Genomic DNA, 22,808 nt, shown 5'->3' with positions numbered 1-22,808 from the left:
TTCTGCATATATATGAAGCTGGAGTAATCAAATGCTAATCTTCCAGCTATACCATTTCCATTCGAGTGTGAAGTACTAATACCTGAGAAATGGAGAACAAGCACTGCAGTCAATTAATGACTGAGGAAACTTGCTTGGATGGAAGCACAGTTAACTACCAAAACACTTCACTGAAAGCGTCAGGCAATCAAGAAAATCCAGATAATGGTCGAAAAGAAAAGGAAATGGCCGATAAAGTTCCATTCTACAAGCTGTTCTCCTTTGCCGATCCTGCTGACTATGTCCTAATGGTTGTTGGTACAGTCGCAGCAACTGGAGCAGGGATTTGTCTGTTCCTTACGACTGGGACACTGGGAGAGATGTTAAATTCGTTTGGTGAAACACTGGACAGAAAGCAAGTTGTACATGAAGTGTCAAAGGTATATATATTAAGCACTCCAGTTTAGCACTAATTCTCAGTATTATCGCAGTTTTCCTTTTAAGAAATTAGAAAATATCTTCAACTTAACTTCTCTACTTCCATTCAGAAGTTGTCTCAAAGCTAAGCTAACTACATATGTGGTATACGGTAAATGCAAGTGTAAGTGCAGTATATTGTGAAGTCCTGACTATGTAACCAGCAAAATGATCTTCAGGTATCTTCAAAGTATGTGTACTTGGCTCTGGGATTTGGAGTCGCATCGTTCTCTCGTAAGTTAATTTGATTACCTGAACTGTAATTTGCTCAACAGAACCGCGGTCTTTTTACAAGAGGAACTTAACAATGCACCTTCTTGGCAGAGGTAGCTTGCTGGACACTCACAGGACAGAGGCAGGCTGTTCGGATAAGAAGTTTATACCTGCAATCTTTATTAACCCAAGAAATTGCATTTTTTGATAAAGAAACTAGTACAGGAGACATTATTGAGAGGATATCAGTTGATACATTTACTATCCAAGATGCCATTGGTGAAAAGGTGTCAGTGCTCAAATACTGAACAAGAAGTTTTTAGCATCACTGAAGCATAATATGTTACTTCCTTTTTTATGCAAATAACAGGTCGGAAGATTCATACAGTTGTCAGCTTCTGTTGTTGGAGGCTTTGCCTCAGCTTTTAACAAGGGTTGGTTGCTCTCCTTGGTCTTGTTATCTTCAATTCCGCCACTCATCCTTACGTCCTCTGTAACGATCATCCAACCAGCGAAACAAGCATCCCGCGGACAAGCAGCCTATTCAGTAGCAGCAACAGTGGTTGAACAGACTCTTATCTCAATTAGAACGGTAAGAATAATTTAAGAATAGTTCTGCAATGGAATTTGTTTAAGCCTATTGTTTTCCTGACTATTGAACTTGCTTTTGGAATTTAGGTTGCATCTTTTACAGGGGAGAAGCAAGCAATTGCCAAATATGGCAAATCCCTAAATAAAGCTTACAATTCAGGAGTGCAAGAGGGGTTGGCAGCTGGTTTCGGTTTTGGTCTTTTCATGTTCTTTTACTACTGTATTTATGCCTTAGCCGTATGGTTTGGATCCAAAATGATTGCCGAGAAACAATATTCCGGAGGAGATGTCCTGAATGTAACGCTTTCTGTGCTAACTGGATCCTTGTAAGTAATATTTTTCTTTTTGTCTATGCGTGTTTAGATGCCATACCTGAAGAGGTTGCATTTTTTGGAGTTGATGGCATGATGTTGGTTAACGTGATCGTACGAGTCCTTAATTGCTAACAAATTTCTGATCATTTTGATTTTCTGCCAGTTTTGTTGGGCAAGCATCCCCTTGCTTGAGTGCATTTGCATCAGGACAATCTGTAGGTTTTAAAATATTTCAGATAATGAAGAGAAAGCCAGACATCAGTCCTTCCAATTCAGATGGACTGAAATTAGATAATATGACCGGCACTATAGAATTGAAGGATATCTATTTCAGTTATCCAGCAAGGCTACATGAACAGATATTTAGTGGATTTTCTCTCTTCATACGAAGTGGAACAACTACAGCATTGGTTGGACAAAGTGGACAAGAAAAATCAACCGTTCTCAGCCTTATCGAGAGGTTTTATGATCCTCAAGCAGGTGAAGTTCTGATAGATGATATTAATATCAAAGAATTTCAGCTCAAGTGGATCAGAAGCAAAATTGGTCTTGTCAGCCAGGAACCTGTATTGTTTGCCCAGAGCATTAGGGATAATATTGCATATGGAAAGGATAACGCAAGTCTCGAAGAAATACAAGCTGCTGCTGAACATGCCAATGCTGCTAAGTTCATTGACAAATTACCTCAGGTTTAGCTTTGAGACCCTTACCTGGATGGCAAGAACTTATGTTTGTAGAGGTGTACTCTTTCAAAACTGTTACAAAAAAAAAAAAAATCACGGTCGAAGTCTTGGCACGTAATGTAGGCTTTTCTTTAGCTGCATGATGTTAAACCCTGCACCAACAGGTAAAATTAAAGACAATACTAAGAACTTGCAGTAGTAAGACATAAAAAAAATTCTCTCTCACAGACTTCTCCAAAATGAGTTCTTTTGAACTGGCCCAGATACCGACAACAAAAATTCAGCAGTAGAATCCACAGAAGTTTTTTTCAACTTAAACCTTGCATTCTCATAATTTCCTTTTTGTTCAATTGTGCTTTAACAGCTTCTCTTTTGACATTTTTAAGCGTACTTATATGCTCAGGGACTAGACACGATGGTTGGTTCGCATGGAATTCAGATGTCAGGGGGACAAAAGCAGAGAATTGCCATAGCTAGAGCAATTTTGAAAGACCCCAGAATTCTACTATTGGATGAAGCCACAAGTGCTCCTGATGCAGAATCTGAGAGGACTTTGCAAGAAGCTCTGGATGGGGTTATGGTCAACCGAACAACTGTCATTGTGGCACATCGTTTGAGCACTGTGAAGAATGCAGATGAAATTGCTGTTATTGATCAAGGGAAGATCGTTGAAAAAGGTTGGTGCTTCTGTAGTATACTACCTCAATTATTTGCTAATAGGTAAAAATGACGGTTTGGAACAAACTATGGAGAGCTAAAATGTTTCGTAGATAGCTAAGTCTCATGTTTTGATAGTATTAGTTCACTAGTAGACATATTTCGCATCCTCCATCACTTGCTTCTCTAGGACACTCTCTTGCAAACCCTTCATATTGCTTTGGGTTTGGATGGTTAATACCATCACAATGCTAATGTAACTTATAATTATCTGTCTTAAAAGGCTTGTGCACTGAAATTCACTAACTGAAATTAGTGACTAGTCAAGTTTTTCAAATTGAAGGATGTCCCGCAGCTTTCAAAAACTTAACGTAGGTGTTTGGTATCTTTTCTGAGTCTATCAAGAAAGGGTTCTCACATTGCCAGATATTACCTGAAGAATAATCATACTTTAGACCTTTTCTGCAGCTAAAATTACTTGTTTCTCGGTCCATTAGGCCGGTAAAAATGCTTATACCTGATTCAATCCTTTTGAGCTTTCAGGTTCGCATATTGAGCTACTACAAGATCCTGAAGGAGCATATTCCCAGCTCATACGGCAACAACAGCTTAATAAAGGACCAGATGATGGCGTTGTCGATAATCATGATAAATCAGAGATCAAAGTAGATTCTGGAAGACATTTGAACCAGAGAATTTCCTTTCTGGAATCCACAAGTCAGTGCTCATCTGTAGTAGGTAGCAGCAGCCGTCACTCATTCTCCATTTCAATTGATATGCCAGAAACAGCAGTGGGAGAATCAAAAAAATCAGTTTCCTTGCCATTAAAAATGGAACAACAAGTTCCACTTTACCGCTTGGCCTATCTTAACAAACCAGAAATTCCAGAACTATTGCTTGGTTCCATGGCAGCAGTTATTACTGGTTCAATGTTGCCAATTCTTGGGGTAATTCTATCAAGAGGAATCAAGACATTCTATGACCCTGCTCATGAACTTCATAAGAATTCAAGATTCTGGGCATTAATGTTAGTAGTTCTTGGGGTGGCTTCCTTGTTGGCAACACCATTAAAAGCATACTATTTTGCTGTGGCAGGATGTAAGCTAATCAAACGTATTCGATTGAAGTGCTTTGAGAAAATAGTTCATATGGACATAAGTTGGTTTGACCGGGAGGAGAATTCAAGTGGTAGAATTAGCTCCCAGCTTTCAATTGATGCAACATCTGTGGGAAGTCTAGTCGGTGAATCACTTTCCATGCTTGTTCAGAACAGTGCAACAGGTTTTGCAGGCCTACTTATTGGTTTTGCAGCAAGCTGGCGGTTATCTCTGATAGTAATATCCATGTTACCATTGATTGGCTTCAATGGGTATATGTACTCGAAAGCCTTGAGTGGATATAGTGCTAATGCAAAGGTTTGTCCAAAACTTGATTTTTGTAGACAGAATTCTTAAGCAAATTGCTTGGAAAGAGTATTGGTGTTGACTTTTGACTTGGTTAAAGGAAATCTCGTGTTTGCTTTCAAGATTACTAGCATAGACACTAAACAAACTTATTTTTAATTCTGAAGAACCAGAGGATATCTACTATGAATCATATGTTATGACTAGGTATATACTTTGTTTCTGCCATAAATTGATATAGTCCTTCAATTTGGAGAAATTTGATTAACTATCTATAGGAAGAAGCATTAGTTTATCGTTTATGGTTGAGCAGAAACTAGTTATGCTTTCACAAATGAAATAGTCCTACAACTAGTATGTGCTGATAATTTCCAGAGTTAGTAAGCAGTAGGGAAAATGTAAAACAATATGAGATAAGTTTCAAAGCTGGTTGGGTATGTTCAGATAAAGGGAGTCAAGTATTTGATTATGGATTAGAGGATCGTGCAATAGAAGTTGAAATTCCATTCTGTTTGCAGAAGTTATACGAGGAAGCCACTCAAGTAGCCATTGATGCAGTCGGAAGTATTAGGACAGTTGCATCCTTTTCTGCAGAGGATAAGGTGATATCCTTGTATGAGAAGAAATGTAACGGCCCTGCCACAACAGGAATAAAACGAGGATTGTATGGTGCTGTAGGATACGGTTTGTCCATGTTCCTCCTGTATTCTATCTATGCAACCATTTTCTATGCTGGAGCTCAATTTGTTGAGGCTGGCAAGATAACCTTTAGTGACGTTTTCCAGGTAAGATACGCAATGGCATTTTCTTTTATCATTTTTCTAAATAATACAGTGATTTATATCTTTTCTGTTGCAATTGATCATCTTCCAATTCACGTAATTGGTAGGTTTTTTATGGCTTGACCATGGCTGCCATTGCTATATCTCAATCAAGTAAACTTAGTCCAGACTCTAGCAAAGCAAGAAGTGGTGCTGCTTCCATCTTTGCACTGCTTGACCTGAATTCACCTATAGACTCGAGCAAAACCTCAGGAATTACATTAGACAATGTGAAGGGAGAAATACTATTTCAGCATGTCAGCTTCAAATATCCAAATAGACCTGATGTTCAGATTCTTAAAGATCTTTGTTTGGCTATTGAGTCTTGCCAGGTAAATTTTCGTGAGTGGATTTCAGTTGCTGAAGTTTTTAAATGTACTTGGTTGCATCCTTTGCCGTGCATTTTTCTGGCAAAAGAAGCTGGTTTCTCATCACCTCTCTAATCCGAAAGAGAAACATGAAGTGAAATTAACAATCTTCATCTCAATGTTTAGACACTTGCTCTGGTCGGAGATAGTGGAAGTGGAAAATCTAGTGTCATTTCACTACTGCAAAGATTTTATGATCCTGATTCAGGTGAAATCACACTAGATGGAATGGAACTAAGAACACTGAATTTGAAATGGTTAAGGCAGCAGATGGGATTAGTAAGTCAGGAACCTGTTTTATTTAATGGCACAATCCGTGCTAACATTGCATATGGCAAAGAAGGTAGTGCCGCAGAAGCTGAAATCATATCTGCAGCAGAAAAAGCAAATGCTCACAATTTTATCAGCAGTTTACAACAGGTCTGAGCACTACTCTCACTTGTTGAGCTTGTGTTAACATTCAAGCAAATCCATCTATCTCAATTCAGTAAAAAAAAAAAAAAATTGATTAGTTATGTTTTCTGATTATGGATCACTATTATTAGAAAGGTCCAAGACACTTTAAATTCCTTGGACCAATGCAAAAAACAGTTTCCCTTAATTAACTTCACACTCTTTGTTTTCAACGTCTCATAGTCTTGCTGTCCAATACTATACCTTCCTTGTTTAGTTGAAAGAGCTACGTTGATTCACTACAAAAAGGCAAAAAAAAAAAAAAATTTTCAGGGCTACGACACAATAATAGGTGAAAGAGGGAAACAATTATCAGGTGGCCAGAAGCAAAGAGTGGCCATTGCCCGAGCAATTATTAAGTCCCCCAAGATTTTACTTCTCGATGATGCCACTAGTTCTCTTGATGCTGAATCTGAAAATGTAGCTCAAGATGCATTGGTTCAAGCTATGGAGGGTAAAACCACAATATTGGTGACACACAGGCTCTCCACAATTAAGGGCGCAGACTTGATTGCAGTTGTTAAAAATGGTGTGATTCAGGAGAAAGGGAACCATGAAAGCTTGATTAGTATAGCAGATGGCATCTATGCTTCTCTTGTAGAACAATATGCCTGTGCTCCATCTACATGAAGCTACGATATGAGAAGGTTCCACAGTCAGTGTTTTGTGGTTCTTGCCCAATTTTCTATGTTTTAACCCTTAGTTTTGATGCCTTATTGTAACCTGCAATGATTTTCCTTCCTTTTAGGATTTCCTATGTAACAGTGACTGAACTGCCAGCAATTTGTACATATATATATATATCCATGTTCACTGTATTGGTATTCATATTCCAGTCCATCTAATGAATTAGACTGTATTATCATATGGGTTAATTACACTTTGCCCCTGAACTTGAGGGTGTATAACATTTTGCCCTCCTGAAATCAAGATATATACACTTTACCCCCTTAGGATGACAGGGTTTTAATGTATCCAAATAGTTGTGTAACGATATTTACTTATTTTTGGTGTAAAATTTGATTGAAAATGAGTTTACCTTCTTCATAGGATCGAAAGGAGAATTAATCAAAGATTACATATGTTATTTTTATGTACAATTCTTCTATTCGCATTCATGAAAGTACATTAAGGATTTATGAACAAGAAAAAAAAATCTATAATCAAACACATACATCGAAAAAAAGGGGTACATGATTGAGGGGATAGAGAACAAAGGCTTCCAATATTGGTAGTAGAAGGAAAACAAATCAATATTGCCACTTAATTTTTTTGGACTTTAATGTTTAATCGTATATTGATGATAGAGGATAAAAAGAGAGCATGATATGAATTTCAATTTCAATTTTAGGCTTACAATTATTTTAGACGCGTCTAAAAATTATCATTGTTTAGAACACAATATTTAGATGGTTCCCTTGATAACCAAATTCAGCAATCAAATACTAATCAATGTTTTGGATGGACGCCAGATTCTTTAACCGAAGAATAAAAGACTCCATTTGTTAGAGCTATTGGATAAAACCACAATGTTAGAGCTATTGGATAACCCTTTAGTTTGAGTGTTTGGTTGATGGATATGCCTCGCCTCAATATAGCTGTACAACTTGTCAAAGTTCCACGACATATTTGTTGAAGTTTGCTACAAGAGTTTAGACATGTGAGTAGTTATCTTTTGGGATAATTTCATAAACCTCCCCTGAGGTTTCTGACAATTGCAGCCACCTCCCTTGAGATTTAAAAAACTATACTTGCCTCCCTTAGTGTTACGAAAAGACTATATATAATAGCCTTAACAACTCTACAAATTCTAAATGAAAAGTGAGTGTAAAGGAAAAAGAAATCTGCATTTTGCAAATATTTTTTATCCAACAGCTCTAACCTCATATACATTATATTCAATTTCTAGATCATTTAAATAGATCTCTTGCTTAGTTTTATAAATAACCTACTGATAGAGATGCATTTGTTAAAAACAGTTTTTTCACAACTTACTTAGCAAAGGGAAAAGGAAAAAAAAGGGAAGTCCAAACATTAAAAAAATGATGTCTTGAAATATGGCCTAAATTTTGTTAGAAAGAACTACCTTAAATTTTTTTTACTTGGTAAGTAATGCTGATATTTGATTTCTTTTGTCATTTAATTTGTTTTACAAATCAAATAGGGGCAACATAGGATATTCATTAGACTTTTTGTGCTTACATCACCATTTGTTATTAAAACATATTTTTAGGGGAGGTTTCTCTAATTTTGCAAACCTTAAGACAGGTGGCTGCAATCATTACAAACCTTAGGGAGGTTTCTGAAATTATCCCTTATTTTTCTTACAACCCGTTAAAGTTTCACGAAATTTTTGTTGAAATTTGTTAGGAGAGTTTGGATGTGAGTAATTACCAAAAAAAAAATTTGGCGGGCAGCATATATTTTACGTTACCCCTACATGACTTCTTTCATTTGTTTTATGGTCCAAACTTTTGGGTAGATCACAGAGCAGACATATAAATATATAATTTGGTTTCAGCTTCCACTCAACTGAAAAAAAAAAATGTTTATGATTTGGCATAAATTTTGCTGGGAGGGGCGATGGTCTTATTTCAAGAATGCAACACCTAGTAGTTATGCCTTGTTTTGCAGACAAATTTTTTGCCAAGTTTGTCTGCTACAAGTTTTTTAAAAACTTTAGCTACAGTAATCTCAAAAAACTTCTAAAAATTTTTAAACTATACACTTCAAAATATTCAAAAAAAAAAAAACACACTTCAAAAATTTTTTAAAAAACCTCTACAGTAAGCTACAGTAAAGTTTTAGATAAACATCTAAAAAACTTACTTGCCAAACAGGGATTTAAATCGACAAAAAAGAGCTAAGAAATCTTGAAAGGAGGTCGCACTTTAGAACTGTGACCTTCTTTGCCATACTAAAAAGAAAAAAAATGCAAAAATACTATTACTTAATATACTTCTTAAACCACTTAGATATCAGTTAATATATTGTATTATCAAACACTATGGATACTCCTTATTAATAGACATCAAACTTTATATTGTTAAAGTTAGATGCAATGTGCTAAGAGTGGCCACGGTTCCAAAACTGTCAGTTTCAATTCAAAATCGTAAATTTTCCTTTTCTAAAAAAATGTGGAACTAGAACCGGTCCTTATAAGGATGGTTACAGTTACAACTCTAGAACCTCTAGCTCCGATTCCTTCCGTTACTGTTTCAATTCATTTTGGTTACTATTCCAGTTGTTTCTAATTACTATTTAATCACTAATGGTTACAAAATTAAAATGTGTTTAATCACTAATGGTTACAAAATTTAATATAAAACAATATAGCAATGTGTTTAGAATAAGAAGAAATTAAAGAACATGAATTTAGAAGAAAAAACACTTTTATTAGATTATTAGCTGACTGGAAAAAGAAAATGATACAATTTAATGAGAAAATACTTCATATCTATTGAACATTTTAACTAAAACAAAAGACAAATAATTTTCTTATTGGAATTAAAATAGAATAGGAAAAATATCTCAATTTTCTCATTAAATTAGTACATGCATATGTTTGCCCCCAAAAAAAAAAATATTCTTATAATAGACGGTTCCGGTTCCAAAAACTTACTAATTCTAATTTTGATTCTAATTTTTATGAATCTGAACCATACTTTTAGTCACGATTTCGGTGCCCTAGAGCTGGTTTCGATTCTGGTTCAACAAATTGCCAAATCCAATTTCAATTTAATTCCGATTCAAATCTAAACCATGACCATGTCTACCACGCACGCGCAAGTACTCCCAGACCAGTTAATTCTTCCAATACCATTTTTTTCCGGGCTTTCTAATAAATTTTTGGGCAAAAGTACTACCGGGAATAGGGACGTTACTAGAGATTGCGGATTGTAGAGGACCAAATTTCAGAGTGGAGATACTTAGAATAAAGCTTCTAGGCACTTATTCTTTGACTAGGAGGGGATCACCGCGCGATGCGCGGTGGTAATTTCATGTTGCCCAGAAAATGCCCAGATTTTCAAATGGAAATATCATAAAGCGTATGAATTGTATCTGAGTAATTTAGCTATAAAGGAAAAATCGAGGCGAGTAAAATTGAAAGGATTGGTATGGTTTTGCTTCGTGTAGAGATGGGACGAAGTGTCAGTGGAAGTAAATGCAATATTTAAAAACAGTAAGTGTTCAGGAAAGGTTATTCATTATGCTATTTTCCTGTGGAAGATTGATTATTGTTGCTGTTTTTAAATTTACAATAAACATTGACTTTGATGTTTAATTGTGTCCTAATCGGAGTTTATTGTTACTTCTCAGTGAATGGAAATATCTCCTAAATGAAGCGTATTGTTTGGAGAATGAATTAAGCAGCCGATGAATAGAAAGGTGGAATTGTTAGTGTACATGAGTTCATGTTAGAATAAATTAAATTAATTACTGATTATGTGAAGAAAATTAGCGGCAATAATAACTGTTAGGTATTTGTAATGCACTTATTGGATGTATGATTGCATACGACTATCCGTTAAAGTTAGCAAGATTGCATAGTGCGTTCCAGCGGGAAAAAAATTCGGTCATGTCTGGTGTAAAGGTTCAACAGAGAAGCGAATCTATTTTTTATAGAGAAAGACATACTACAGAAGCTAGGCAGAAGCAGGACAATTAGAATAAATGCTGAAGATGGAAGACCATGGAAAGACTTTCTCGACTCCATTATCATCAAATATTAAAACTGTGAAGGTAGTTGCTGATTCTGGAACGAAGACAAGGACTTCATTGTGCTGCAACTGATGCTGGAGAACGAAGTGCCTCCAATTTTTTTTTAGCTTTCTCCCTTTTACACCGATCTCTGTAAGTTTCTCTCCTGTTCTAATAAGAAGCGTTGGAGTTCTCTGTTCATTAACGAAGTGATCGACGAATCGCGGGATTTTCTAATAGAAATGAATGAAAGTTAGATTGGAGAATATAATATATAGATTTGGTTTAAAGAAATGCAGTAAGAAGAAGAGAAAGGAAATAGTGCAAGTATAGGTCACTGACAGGTGCCGAACCTGTGCAATAATAATTACTAAAAAGTCCTAATTACCACCTCAATTAAATAATTATAGAACAAATCCAAGTACTGGAGCAGGGACCCTAGGTGTGCAATGGGTTACTTGATTCACCCTGTTCCCGAAGAGTTTGCTTGATCCGATATACCGGATTTGTCTATAAAAATACTGATTTTAAGTACAATGGCAAGTAGGGTCGATTCCACAGGGAGCAGGTAGGAAATTATTTCTTTCCAAATTAGTAGAACGAGATTGGGGGATTTTCAATGAGAGGCAAATAAAAATAAAATAAAATAAAACAAATAAAATTCAAAACTAACTCACAAAGCACAATTCACTAAAAATAGCAATTAATAAAAGTTCTACCCAAAGGATCAACTGCTCAGGCACGGTCCAAATAAATGTTCATCGATGCAAAGATATTTCATCCATTCATCACTAGGTTGGTTATAGTTATCAATAAGCTCTGACAACCAGTTCTTCCTTACCTTTTCGGCAGTCAAGGTACGACCATTGACTGTTTCCCTAACCAGATAACAACCCTAGGTACGACAGTAGGAATTTAATTACCCAATTGCATTAAAACTAGAAGAACCCAACCCTAACCAATAAACACGCTAAGAGGGTTTATTTAAATTAGATCTTGCGTTTCCCCAACATAAAACCAATTATGGTGGTTGCCACGAGGTGTCAATTAAATGAACAATTACGGATTCTATTTAATTAACGTGGCAGTAGGCTATTAAATTAAATCAAATACCCGGCCGTTGATATTCAATTAATAAAATACCCATGAACAATTAATTCAGGAAACGCACGAATAATAACAAATTGGAAGAAATAATGAAAGCTTGGTTAGATCTCACAGATATTATGGACCGCGCCGTCGCGTCAACCTTTGGGTAGAGGAGAAAATTAGCCGCTCCTCATCATGTCAATTCCACGTGGTTTAATTGACTTCATTCAATTATTTGCCAAGGAATTGGGAAAGGGAAATTAACTGCAATAACAACCGAAAAGGCCCTGCCTTCGTCCCTACTTCGGAGTCTCAATTACGAAGCCAAAGTGTTTTTGATTCAATGTCAATCTAGCTATCTAATTTGCTGCCGAAGTAAAAGCCAAAAAGAAACGACGGAAAGCGTCTGACAAAAAGTAGAAAAAGTAAAATTCACAACTTAGGTCTTGATCCTTGTGAATCCTCCTTTATAGCCGCCGCCCACAATAAGTCAAAAGAAGAAACGTCTGGAGCAATTCCTTTTGCAAAAGCTATCTCCTTTGGAGTTTTTATCCTACGCTTCGGGTTCACGTGGACCACGGTCCGGCTTTCGGTTTCGTCCACCTTCTAAGGCGTGGCCACGCCCTGAAATGAGAAGTCTTCTGGAAATTCACCTCAAGATATCATTTTTAATGCTAGCCACCTATATTTCACACAAATATCAAATATGAGTTAAATTCCAATTCTTAGTACCGTGAATAGCCAAAATTAGGACAAAATAGCAGTGCAAAATACGCCAAATAACCGTTCTATCAGTCACCAATGTGTCTGGGGTTGCTGTATTAAAGGTTTGATAGAAGGAAACCGAATCAGTGAGGTTTTGGGTTAAATTCGGGTTCATCGATGAGGCAACCAACTGTTGAACTCTCATAGATTCTGCACTATTAGAAGGTATTTAGCAGATAATAAACGAGAGAGAATTTTGCTACAAGTAACTGCATGATATAAAGTGAGGTATAAACTGACCTTGTGCATGATTGACACAGGGCTGCAATAAATTTGGCAATGGAACTGTCCAACATAGGTAAACTTGTTTTTGCAGCTCGGAAAAATGGATTACATCGAAGATGAGATCGCCGCTATGGCGTAGAAGCAACATATCATGCCTGTTAGAGATATTTTCATGGCAATATTGATCCCAACCTTCTTCAAATGAACGATCACCGACCGCAACAGACCATTTATAAGTTCCATGTCTGAGAATGATTGTATTGCTCTGGTGCTGATTGAGTAATAGTTTCAATTCAGCAGGTAGAATCTGTGTTTTAGGAGATTAGGAAAGGAAATGGTAAATGAACATGTATAATTGTACTAACCATCGTTAACACGTATTTTTTTATGGAATGAAAGGAAAAAATAGACCTCTCCTCTGTGATTGCATTTTAGCAAAAAACAACAGGTCATTGAGCCGGTGATTGTTAATCCATAGGTAGATGGTCCTCCTGCCATTGATCTGGTGAGGGAAGCTGATAAAAATAAAGTGTGAAAGATGTAATGATATGCAAGCAAAGTAAAGTGGCAAACGTTAGGGATAACTCGGTGAAAGTAGGAAAGTTAGCCTACTGCAGCGTTTTACGTGGGATGCATGTTCTGTTAAAGTAGCAGCTATATATAAAGAAACGATGGCCGATAGTTTTTTTGGTAATAACATTTTTTATATTTAGGCTGGTTCTCATTTTTTACAGGTAAGTGGTTTAATGATTTGAGATATCTGCCTCCTATAAATTTATTGAACCTGAACAAAGGAAAAAGTTGGCTTGCTTACATTTATTGCAGAGTGAACAACTACACATTTTAAGGATAATAAGTCTTCGAGCCTGAGCTGGTCAATAGAGTAAGTGCAGGTCATAACAGTAGGTGTGTTATTTAATAAGATGGTTATGTGTAGGGGAAGACTTGAATAGGTTCTGAGAAACGAATTGTGAAAAAGTGATGTATAACAATTACTACATCTACCAAGATGTCAGTTAATGAACTGAATGCAGTCGAAGGCGAATTGAAAAGCTACTGAAACAAGTACATAACAGTTGGAAGGCATCAATTTAGATACATAGTGGTTGCTGATTCCAGTTTATCAGTAAACGTAGAAGGTGCTAGACCAAAAGGAGTTTAAAGGGTATTTCATGGACAAAAAACACATCTTCGATTAATACATCAATCAGCCTTCTAAGGATGCATAACAACCCTTGCAAAAATATACGATAGCATGTTAGGCAATATCCAAGAGTCAGGTGAATGCAAAACTGAACAGGCACAAGCTAGTTGAGTTTCTGCTTTTTGCTAGAGCTGCACTCTGCATTTTCATCCACATTTGGTTCAATGTTCTGGGGTTCATCAAATCTCTCAGAAAGGCGAACACAAATCTTTGACCGATCACCGTTACCTCCTGTGATAACAAATTGTTTATCATGCCATGCTGTTCATTTGCCGTAAAAGATAAGCATAGGACAGAAACCAGGTATTTGATATTTACCTGGAGTCCCGAGCTGTACAGTCTCAGTTTCCTTGCAAGGGAAAGGAGAGTCATCTTCTGTTTGACTTGTTAACTGGACAGAAGCGGCAGGATCATCAATTTCAGAGAAGAATATAATTGTGTAACGTTGCCTTGCATCTGCCAGCTGTGCTTGGACAGGTTTGATGTGTAGCAGAAACGTTTTTTATTTAAGTTCCTTGTGGACAAACTCGAGTGGAAGTTCAACATTCTGTTAAGGAAAGAAAAAAACAAGAGTAAAAATTATATACCATATTTAGTATTAGGATCTAGCACATAAGAACCTGATCAAAATGCTGCATTGCTTCTAGGCCATTAAATGTTAATAGTTTCTCTGCTAATTCGCCAAATACTGAAGCTGGGACCACACCAGTGCTATCAGTCAAATCGACATCAAAGCGGCATCTGAAAATGGGTACACAATATGCAGGAAGCTATTTAGTGACAGCCACAGTATTAGATAACAACGAACAGAAATGAACGTAGGGAAGGCATACTATTCAGCACCTAGGCACTGCAGGATGTTTCTCTTTGCATGAGTTACAGGTAAACACCATTTCATAGTCAGCTGCTGTAGCTCGGCAGCAGTTTTTGCAACTCATGTACCAATATTTCTGGAAGATGTGCTCAAAAGATATTTGTGCCTTTACCCACACAATCTAAATGACCAGCAAGCATGAATATAAAAATATGATCATAAATGAGAAAATGTATGAAAGGAGGCTAACACTATCCAGTTACAAACCTTTTGTGATGAAGTTATGTTACAAATCCAAGTTGTTTTCTGGTCTGACTTTAACGACAGCTGTGGATTATATTTAATATAGTCTTTTTTTTCAACAATCTCTTTAATCAGTTTAGTGTTCCTCAATGCCCTGGGTGAAAGGACACACACAAATTATTAGAACTGGTAGACAAGACAACATTTAGATTGAAGCTGTGTATAGAATGATGACTGAAAATACACTGTACCAGTTCTTGAGTTCTCTTGCTTCTTGTATAGGGGGATCAACCAGAATGGCTGAATCAAACCAAGTACCAAGTGCGACTCCTTTACACCGTGAAAAAATGGAGAAAGACTTACAGGTGTTGTAGACGAGAATAAAAGGCAAAGCGCTAAAAATGGAAAAAATAGAAGGGGGAACAAACCATTATAGTTATTCACTTTGACCCTGCGAGCAATGATCACAGGATAGGTGTGGAGTTTAGATAGCATTTCCACTCCTTCATTAGCTAGAAAGCTATCCCATAGAGATAATAGGACCGTCTGTGATCTGCATTTGCGGTAAGAGGTAACAGTTACAGATCGGAAAAAATGACTGTAGAGGAAAAGGAGAGGCAGCTTGAAATTTAATATAAATAGAAGATTAAAGTTCTCACTCTTCATTAAGCAGGACAAATTTCTGAACATCTGATTGCCTTGAGTTTTTGGTAATCGTTCTCCTCTCGAGTGCACTAACCACGACTCCCAGCACGTCTATGAATAACACAGAGAAGGGGATTATAAAAAGTTTGGTTCACAATGTAAAGACAGTAAGTGTAAAGCGTTGAAAGGCTCACCGACTGATTTAGTTTTGTCATCCATGTACTGAACTAAATCAGTAAACTTTGAATAGCAGAATTTGACAGCCATGACTGCATCATCATCAGGAATTTCATCAATGACAGTCCTGCTACTGATGACCCATTGAACGGTAAGTTCAGGTGTCTGGAACTTCAGTGGTATAGGCCTGACCTCAGCATTGGAGATTTTATACTTTTTATAAACCTACAAAATCTGACTCATTCTAGAAATGTCATCATTGAAGACGATTCCTTCGACCCTCGATCCCTATTTAAAGAGGTGAAATTAACACAGGATATAGAAAGCAAAAAAGTAGCGTATTTAAATAATCACATCTAAAACAGAGCACCAGGTTTGACTAACTTCTGAATCGCAGAAAACAAACTTCTGTTTTCTTGTAGGTGTTCCCAGTGAGTTTGTGACCTGTTGCTTTTCCTGAACGGTGATAATGCAGCTCCAATTCTTCATGTGAGGCATAACATCTCGCATCGGCAGCAAGTTAGCCATCCTATAAACACATAAGTTGTTGCATAAATGAACAACAATTTAAAGATCCAACAACATTGTAATCTAAGAAAAAAGGATCTGCATAGCACCTCTAGTTAGCATAATTCAAGCAGAAAATAGGCTACTGGTTTGTTAATCTAAAAATTTCAGGAAAGACTACGTTCCGAGTTTTGCAGTCTACTTTTGTGCCATCAAATGTCCCAGGAACAAGAAGAATTTTAACTTTAGCTGCAGTCCTAGCTCTGGACAGAGCAACATACAACTGTCCATGGGAAAAAACTGGTTCTCGTAGATAGATGCCGACGTAGTCAAGAGTTTGACCCTGTGATTTGTTGATGGTGAGAGCAAAGCAAAGTCGGACAGGAAACTGTGTTCGGACGAATGGAATCCCATTTTTGTCATTGTCGGGTGACTGAAGAGGTATCCTTGGAATAAAAACTCTTTTTCCTCGGTGATGACCAAAAACAATCTCAGCAGAAATTGTGTGTTGCCTGAGATCTCTACATATTAACCTTGTTCCATTGCATAGACCCTCAGCTGGGTTTAAATTCCTTAGAAGCATTAGCGGGCAGTTTTCCTTCAATAGCAACTTATGAGGAGGGAGACCTTTAGGATTTTGAGAATTGAGGAAGTCCTCATAATCACTTTGGTGCCGCTGATCAACAGTTTTGTCCGAGCTAATATAAGTTTGAAGGCTTCCAGGAAACCTCCTAATCATTATTTCATTCAGCTCATCGACCGAGCTATTTTTAGGAGCAAGAATGCACCTATTTATCAGGCTATAGGGATCCTGTGTATACAGGTTCAAATCTGGAAACACGCTTTCTATTAACCTGTGTATAAGAAGATTCGTTTATAATGGAAGTCAAATGAATAACTATAAAAAACGAGCAGAATTTGAGGGCACGTAACCAGCTAACCTGTTCAAAGAGTCCTCTTTATCTAGATAAGGAATAACTATATTTGGCGATAAAGTTATTTCGCCCTGGTCATCAACAGGTTCCCTCCCCTCTCCCACACTCAAAAGAAACCGTGAAAAGCCTGGATCAAACATAGCTCGCATGTTTTCCGTGAGCCTGATTTTGTGTAGTTTAGACCACAGGGGAGAAACAGGGAAGGTTGATTCTATGAGTACTTCTTTAGTTGCTTGCTCAATGACAGGTAGAGTCTGCCGAAAATCGCCTCCAAAAACTACCACCTTTCCGCCAAAAGGCAAATCTGAATCCATTAAATCCTTCAGCAATTCATCAAATGCGTCAATTGTTTCCCGCTTAGCCATTGAAGCTTCATCCCACAAAATAAGAGCAGATTCAGAAAGGAGTTTCGCAGCGGAGCTCTGCTTACTAAGCTGGCAACTCTTAGTTTTTGAGAAATCAAGCGGTATCTTGAATCTTGAGTGAGCTGTCCTCCCACCAGGAAGGATTGACGCTGCAATTCCAGATGTTGCCACTGCAAGTGCAACATGGTTCTGCGAGCGCAAGGTGGCGAGAAGCGCCCGGTACAGGAATGTTTTACCTGTGCCACCGGGGCCATCGACGAAAAAAGCTTGTCCTTCCAAGGAAAAACATGCGTTTAGGATCGTATCATAGGCATGTTTTTGCTCGAAATTCAACTTTTGAGACAATAACAGATCTTCAGGTGCCACAGCTAAGTTTTTTTCACTCTCAATCTCCTTTGTTAATCTTCCAGCGTAACTACATGCAAAGTTATCGGAGACAAAGTGGAAATCAGCAATGCTTTTGCCCATTTGTTCAAGCGAGTTATTTATATCTTGCAGGACTTCTCTTCTAATTTCAGGGGGAGAAAGACCATGGGACGGCTGATGGTGGTTATAGTCGGCAGAAAGTTGAGGTTCAAATGTTTCCCAGAGCGACCTAAGATCTGCCGGGGAACAATAAACAAGAAGAGTGGCAAATAATAACCTCAGGGAGGAAGGCATCTGAAATGCTACTGCTTCCTGAAGCGTGTCCTCTATGTATGCATCAGAGTGTAAAAGACCGAGAGCCAAAGCAGCCTCTCTAAATGAGTCAAATCTCTGTTCATTAACAGTCAAAAGGTCTTCAAAAGAGGTCGGGCCAGGAATGTGAGTTAAAAGTAACCTCAAATAATACCTTTCTCCTTCTTTTGGACTAACAGTCACCATCCTACCAATCACTTTTCGACGCTTTCGTTCAGTCCACTCTTTATATTTAGCAGACCAAACAAAATGTTCAGGGAAATCTCTATAGAAGCACTTCAGATTTCCTGCTTTTTGATTAGTTATGTTCATGCGGAAAAACTGAGTTAACATTGTTTTAGAAAAATCAACTTTGCTTAGCAGCTGCAACAAGTCAGAATTCTTGTCAAAGGAAACAAATTGCTGGTCTGGAAGGTGAACTTGAAGGGTGTAAACTGCTGGAGTCATTTCATTGAGCTTAAATTCATAAATGCGCCAAAAAGCTTCCGGAGGTGAAACCCATCTACCTTTCTGGAAGTCTTTTATTTCATCAATATCATTGGCTGATTCACATGAAATGATTTTAAAGCTCACCAGATCATGGCCTTTGAAAACATACTTATACAAGTATTTCACGAGTTTCAGAGTTGAACAAATTTCCACGTTGATGTGGCAATCAAATAAGGCAAGTAGGTATGGGTTGTAAGGCACAACCCATCTATTATCAAGAGTAAATCTGCGGACTCTGACTTTCTTGCCATCATCTCTTCGTCTATAATATGGGTAAGTATCCTCACCATGAGTGGTTTGAGCACAAAAGTTCTTTGGATAGCGATTTTTGCAGGATCCATCTCTCATGCAAGGACAAGATTTTTCCATGGCTCCGCAAGGACCATGGATCATATGTTTGACAACAAGAGAATATAAGTGAGGATATCGATCTTTATCGGGCAACTCAGCACAAACCACCTTGTCGTATAACTCCGGATTAAGTAGTTTATGACCAGGTTTTAAGATCAATAATAGATGGGCATGAGGAAAGCCTCGCTTTTGAAACTCAATCACATAAACGCACGCTGCAACATCACCAAAGATTTGTTTATTCAGAATTTCTGCTTTAAGAAGTTCAAACTTGGCTCTAAAAACTCTAGCTAAAAGGTCTGGCCGATCCTGAGGTTTTTCATGGTATTTCAAGTTTTCTTGAATTTCCTTCCATGCTGGATTACATGTCATAGTAAGGAAGATATCCGGTTTCCCGTACTTTTGCACCAGAGCCATTACATCAAGGTAGCGACGGCGCATGTCTCTGGGGCCACCTATAAAGGAAGCTGGCAAGAAGACCCTACGACCAACCTTAGAAGCAGCAGTTTGGCCAATAGAAACACTGTCAAGAACTCCTTGTAAAGCTTCAGAGCGTATTTTGTTTTGGCGATGTTTATGGAAGTCAAGTCTAGATGTTTCTATCTTGACATAACCATCAACCGAAAACTGCTGTAGCAATCTAAGAGTGTGCAACAACATTGATTCATCACTGTCCCGTATCTGAAATCTATAACAGTAGTACTCCCTAACCGAAACAGTATCATCCTCTGATTTGCCTTGGTCAGCAGCTATAAAGAATGAAAATGTTTCGGACATTATTAGATGATATAATGCAAGGGATAGACCTAGTCGCTTATAACAAGGGAGGAATGTACTTGCCTCTCTGTTCCAAATCAATTAACTCCGACGAGGAGTTAACTGAAGCTGGATCGATGTTAAGATCAGCCTCACAGGCGTCACCTCTCGTTTTCCTTTTGCGAAGTCTCTTAATTCCATGGTGCCAGCCACACTCACCACGAGGGAAAAGGAGAGGGTACTGCAAAGGGTCATAACATCCATAGTAATGCTGAATCCTATGGCTACCAGCTGAGTGAGAATAAACCCGAATATGAGCGCGCCTATCGGATGACTGATCGTCACTCTCAGTCCATATAGCTGCAACTTGCGAGGTGGTGGGAAGATTATAGACTCGTTGGTCAAGTGAAGGATAACAATTAAGGACAATGTTCAGGTTGTCAATGTTTGGAACATCCCTAAGGCTTTTAAAAAATCGGGCATAAGGATTTTCAGAAAGAATTTGCATAAGCAATTTCAAAGTGTTTTCTCGCAGCTTATCAGAGTTACCAAGCCTCTTTGCTAATTCCTCATCGGTGTCAAAGAAGTATAACTGAATGCCAGAAGGTTTCTCGCCCAAGTGAATAAGGCCATCAAGGAAATGGTAGACTTGGCCCTGGACACGGAAGGTATAAACACCTTTCGTGTTCTTTGTTAAATCAGCGTCATACTTTGCAGCAAATGATGTAAAGCCAAGGTTGTTGTTATAAGTACGAACATTGTTCCTGAAGTGGGCACTCTCTTCATCATTGTCAATGAACAAGCGTTTCAAAGCATAAGGCATCGGAGGAGCGACAATGGAGATTTCTCCTCCCGAGCAGCAAAAGGTAGGAGGTTCCAAATGGAACCTTTTCGCTCCGCAATGCTCACAATCAGGAGCATCAGGCAGAACCAAAGATACATCAGGAATATTGGCAAGGCGAGATAGATTTGAACCCAAAGTCGGTCGCTTCATCGCTGCAGTTTATATTTTGGATACAAGCGAATTGATTAGGCCTAACCGGGCTTGTAGATAAAGCAGGATCTAGGTTAGTGAATGGCTAAGTTGAATCAGAAACTAATGCCAACCTGATGCTTGGTTGGTAACAGTTTCAGGAGCGCTGCGTTTTTTTCTAGGGGGCCGACTTAAAGATGGAGTAGTAGAAGGATTAACTTTTCTGCTCCTCATCTCCAAACCACCAAATGTTGGTTCGAACCTGGCCGCACTCATTGTGTTTACAGGAAACACGGCTGCGGATTACAGAAGTGAATAAAGCGGATGACAGATCCGAATAAGATGTCTAAAATAGTCCAAAGGGCCTTAGGGGGAAAGGGTGAAGCAAGGGTGAAGCATGGGTGAAGGTTCTGAGAAACCAGGCTATAAAGATGCACAGGCATTGTTTATAGCTTGGTTGAAGCAGGTCAGGAATTATACAAAGAAAATGAATATGCCAAGGTAGTGCAGTACCTGTGTAGGGAGGTGGTAAAGCAGAATCTGAAAGCCAAGGGGACAAAGAATTGCTTCCACAAGTTAATTCTTTTTGGGGTGATGGTTCAGAGATTATAAGAGGCGAAGTCAAAGGAAATGAGTTAAGTATAACTTCAGGATGTTCATTGTTCAGGGAGTGTTCATTTCCAGGTGAAAGGGATAGCATGGACTTATGCTTTTCTTTAGCTGATCCAGTAGTGTGCTGGAAATCAGTAGAACGAACGGGGATCTTCTCCGGCTCTGCACCAGAGGACGATCCCTGATATTTTGCTGCAACAAGGCCACTACGGGATGGAAGTTCTGCAGTAACGAACAAAGGCAGGTGTAATTTTAAGAGGTACAAGGGAAACAGCGGCAACCTAAAGACACGGATAAGGGTAAATGATGGCAAAGAGTGGGAGGTAAACGGGTGAAGATATTGGACACCAAGCAGCCCCGGTATACCTTGAGGAGGAGATGTAATCTGCACAGGATTTTCTCTGGGAAACGAGGAAGAAGAACAACTATTAAAGGAACCAGGTAGCTGTTCAGACATGAATTCTAATCCCTCTACCATCGCAAATGGATTTTCAGCAGGAAACACAACATCTGTGCTTCCCAACGGCTGAGAATGCACAGAAGTTGGATCTTCAGAATGGCACGCCATTCGATGAGTACCTGGGAAAGATACACCAGTCTCGACATAGGCTAATGGAACCTTGCGAACACGCGCAGGTAAAGTATTTCCAGCTTTCTTTGCTGCTTTAGCTTCTCTTCGAGAACGCAGAAGCGCCGCTTTCTTTAGAGGCGGCATCTCCGCATATCTTTTGCGGCGCATAGCATTTCTATCCATCTAATGACCACATACTTTAGCAGGCGAAAGAAAGACTACCGCACATCTCTAATGCGTAACCATAGGACTGGCGAAATAAGGGCAAAGGAGGCAAAAGCGCATAGCATTTCTATCGATCTGATGACTACATTTTTTAGCAGGGGAAAGAAAGACCAATGTGCGTCTCTAACGAACAACCATAGGGCCGACGAAATAAGGGCAAAGGAGGTAAAAGGCCAAGGAAAACTTGCAGAGCAAATAAATGGCATAACAGAGGTGCGAGGCAAAGGGACCTTATAAAAAGGAAAAAGAGCACAGGGAAGAAAAGCTAAAGCACAGGTCTTACATAGAAGCAGGAAATTGAACACGTAAGCATAAAGCAGGTAAGCAGCCAAGCAAACCGCGTAACATTTTTAAACACTGTAACATTTTAAAGCCACTACAGGGCAGCTAAAATCAGCACGAAGGAGGAAAAGGTTCAGGCAAGCCTTGTAATATTTTAGAATGGCGTAACAATAGCATGGACCAAAGTAGAGCAACACAAAACAGGAAATTCAGCGGATAAGCACAGAGCAGGCAAACAACCC

General features: G+C 38.3%; 2 protein-coding genes and 1 long non-coding RNA gene across 3 annotated transcripts; 1 reads left to right on the top strand and 2 right to left on the bottom strand.

The window, feature by feature from the left end:
- Positions 1 to 221: 221 nt before the first annotated feature.
- Positions 222 to 6,620, top strand: LOC113717369 (ABC transporter B family member 21-like). The gene is made up of 12 exons (XM_072071053.1): positions 222 to 419; positions 636 to 690; positions 781 to 956; positions 1,040 to 1,261; positions 1,348 to 1,586; positions 1,738 to 2,263; positions 2,661 to 2,934; positions 3,458 to 4,329; positions 4,848 to 5,102; positions 5,207 to 5,470; positions 5,633 to 5,926; positions 6,233 to 6,620. Exons 1-12 carry the CDS (start codon positions 225 to 227, stop codon positions 6,587 to 6,589), a joined length of 3,729 nt encoding a protein of 1,242 aa, XP_071927154.1. The 5' UTR covers positions 222 to 224; the 3' UTR covers positions 6,590 to 6,620.
- A 7,262-nt stretch (positions 6,621 to 13,882) lies between these two features.
- LOC113716080 (uncharacterized) lies at positions 13,883 to 15,541 on the bottom strand. The gene is made up of 6 exons (XR_011822800.1): positions 15,429 to 15,541; positions 15,252 to 15,330; positions 14,787 to 15,154; positions 14,564 to 14,684; positions 14,262 to 14,490; positions 13,883 to 14,174 (listed from the first exon to the last, which is right to left on the bottom strand). It is a non-coding gene; the product is annotated as an uncharacterized lncRNA (long non-coding RNA).
- Positions 15,542 to 16,471: 930 nt separating this feature from the next.
- LOC140016561 (uncharacterized) lies at positions 16,472 to 22,203 on the bottom strand. Its single transcript, XM_072070109.1, has 5 exons — positions 21,390 to 22,203; positions 21,011 to 21,172; positions 19,988 to 20,899; positions 17,271 to 19,896; positions 16,472 to 17,183 (listed from the first exon to the last, which is right to left on the bottom strand). The coding sequence occupies exons 1-5, from the start codon at positions 22,201 to 22,203 to the stop codon at positions 16,472 to 16,474; spliced, it is 5,226 nt and encodes a 1,741-aa protein (XP_071926210.1).
- Between the last annotated feature and the right edge of the window lie 605 nt (positions 22,204 to 22,808).

This window comes from Coffea arabica, chromosome 11c (genome assembly GCF_036785885.1).
Source record: "Coffea arabica cultivar ET-39 chromosome 11c, Coffea Arabica ET-39 HiFi, whole genome shotgun sequence".
NCBI lineage: Eukaryota > Viridiplantae > Streptophyta > Magnoliopsida > Gentianales > Rubiaceae > Coffea > Coffea arabica.
This window is presented reverse-complemented; position numbering and strand designations above follow the sequence as displayed.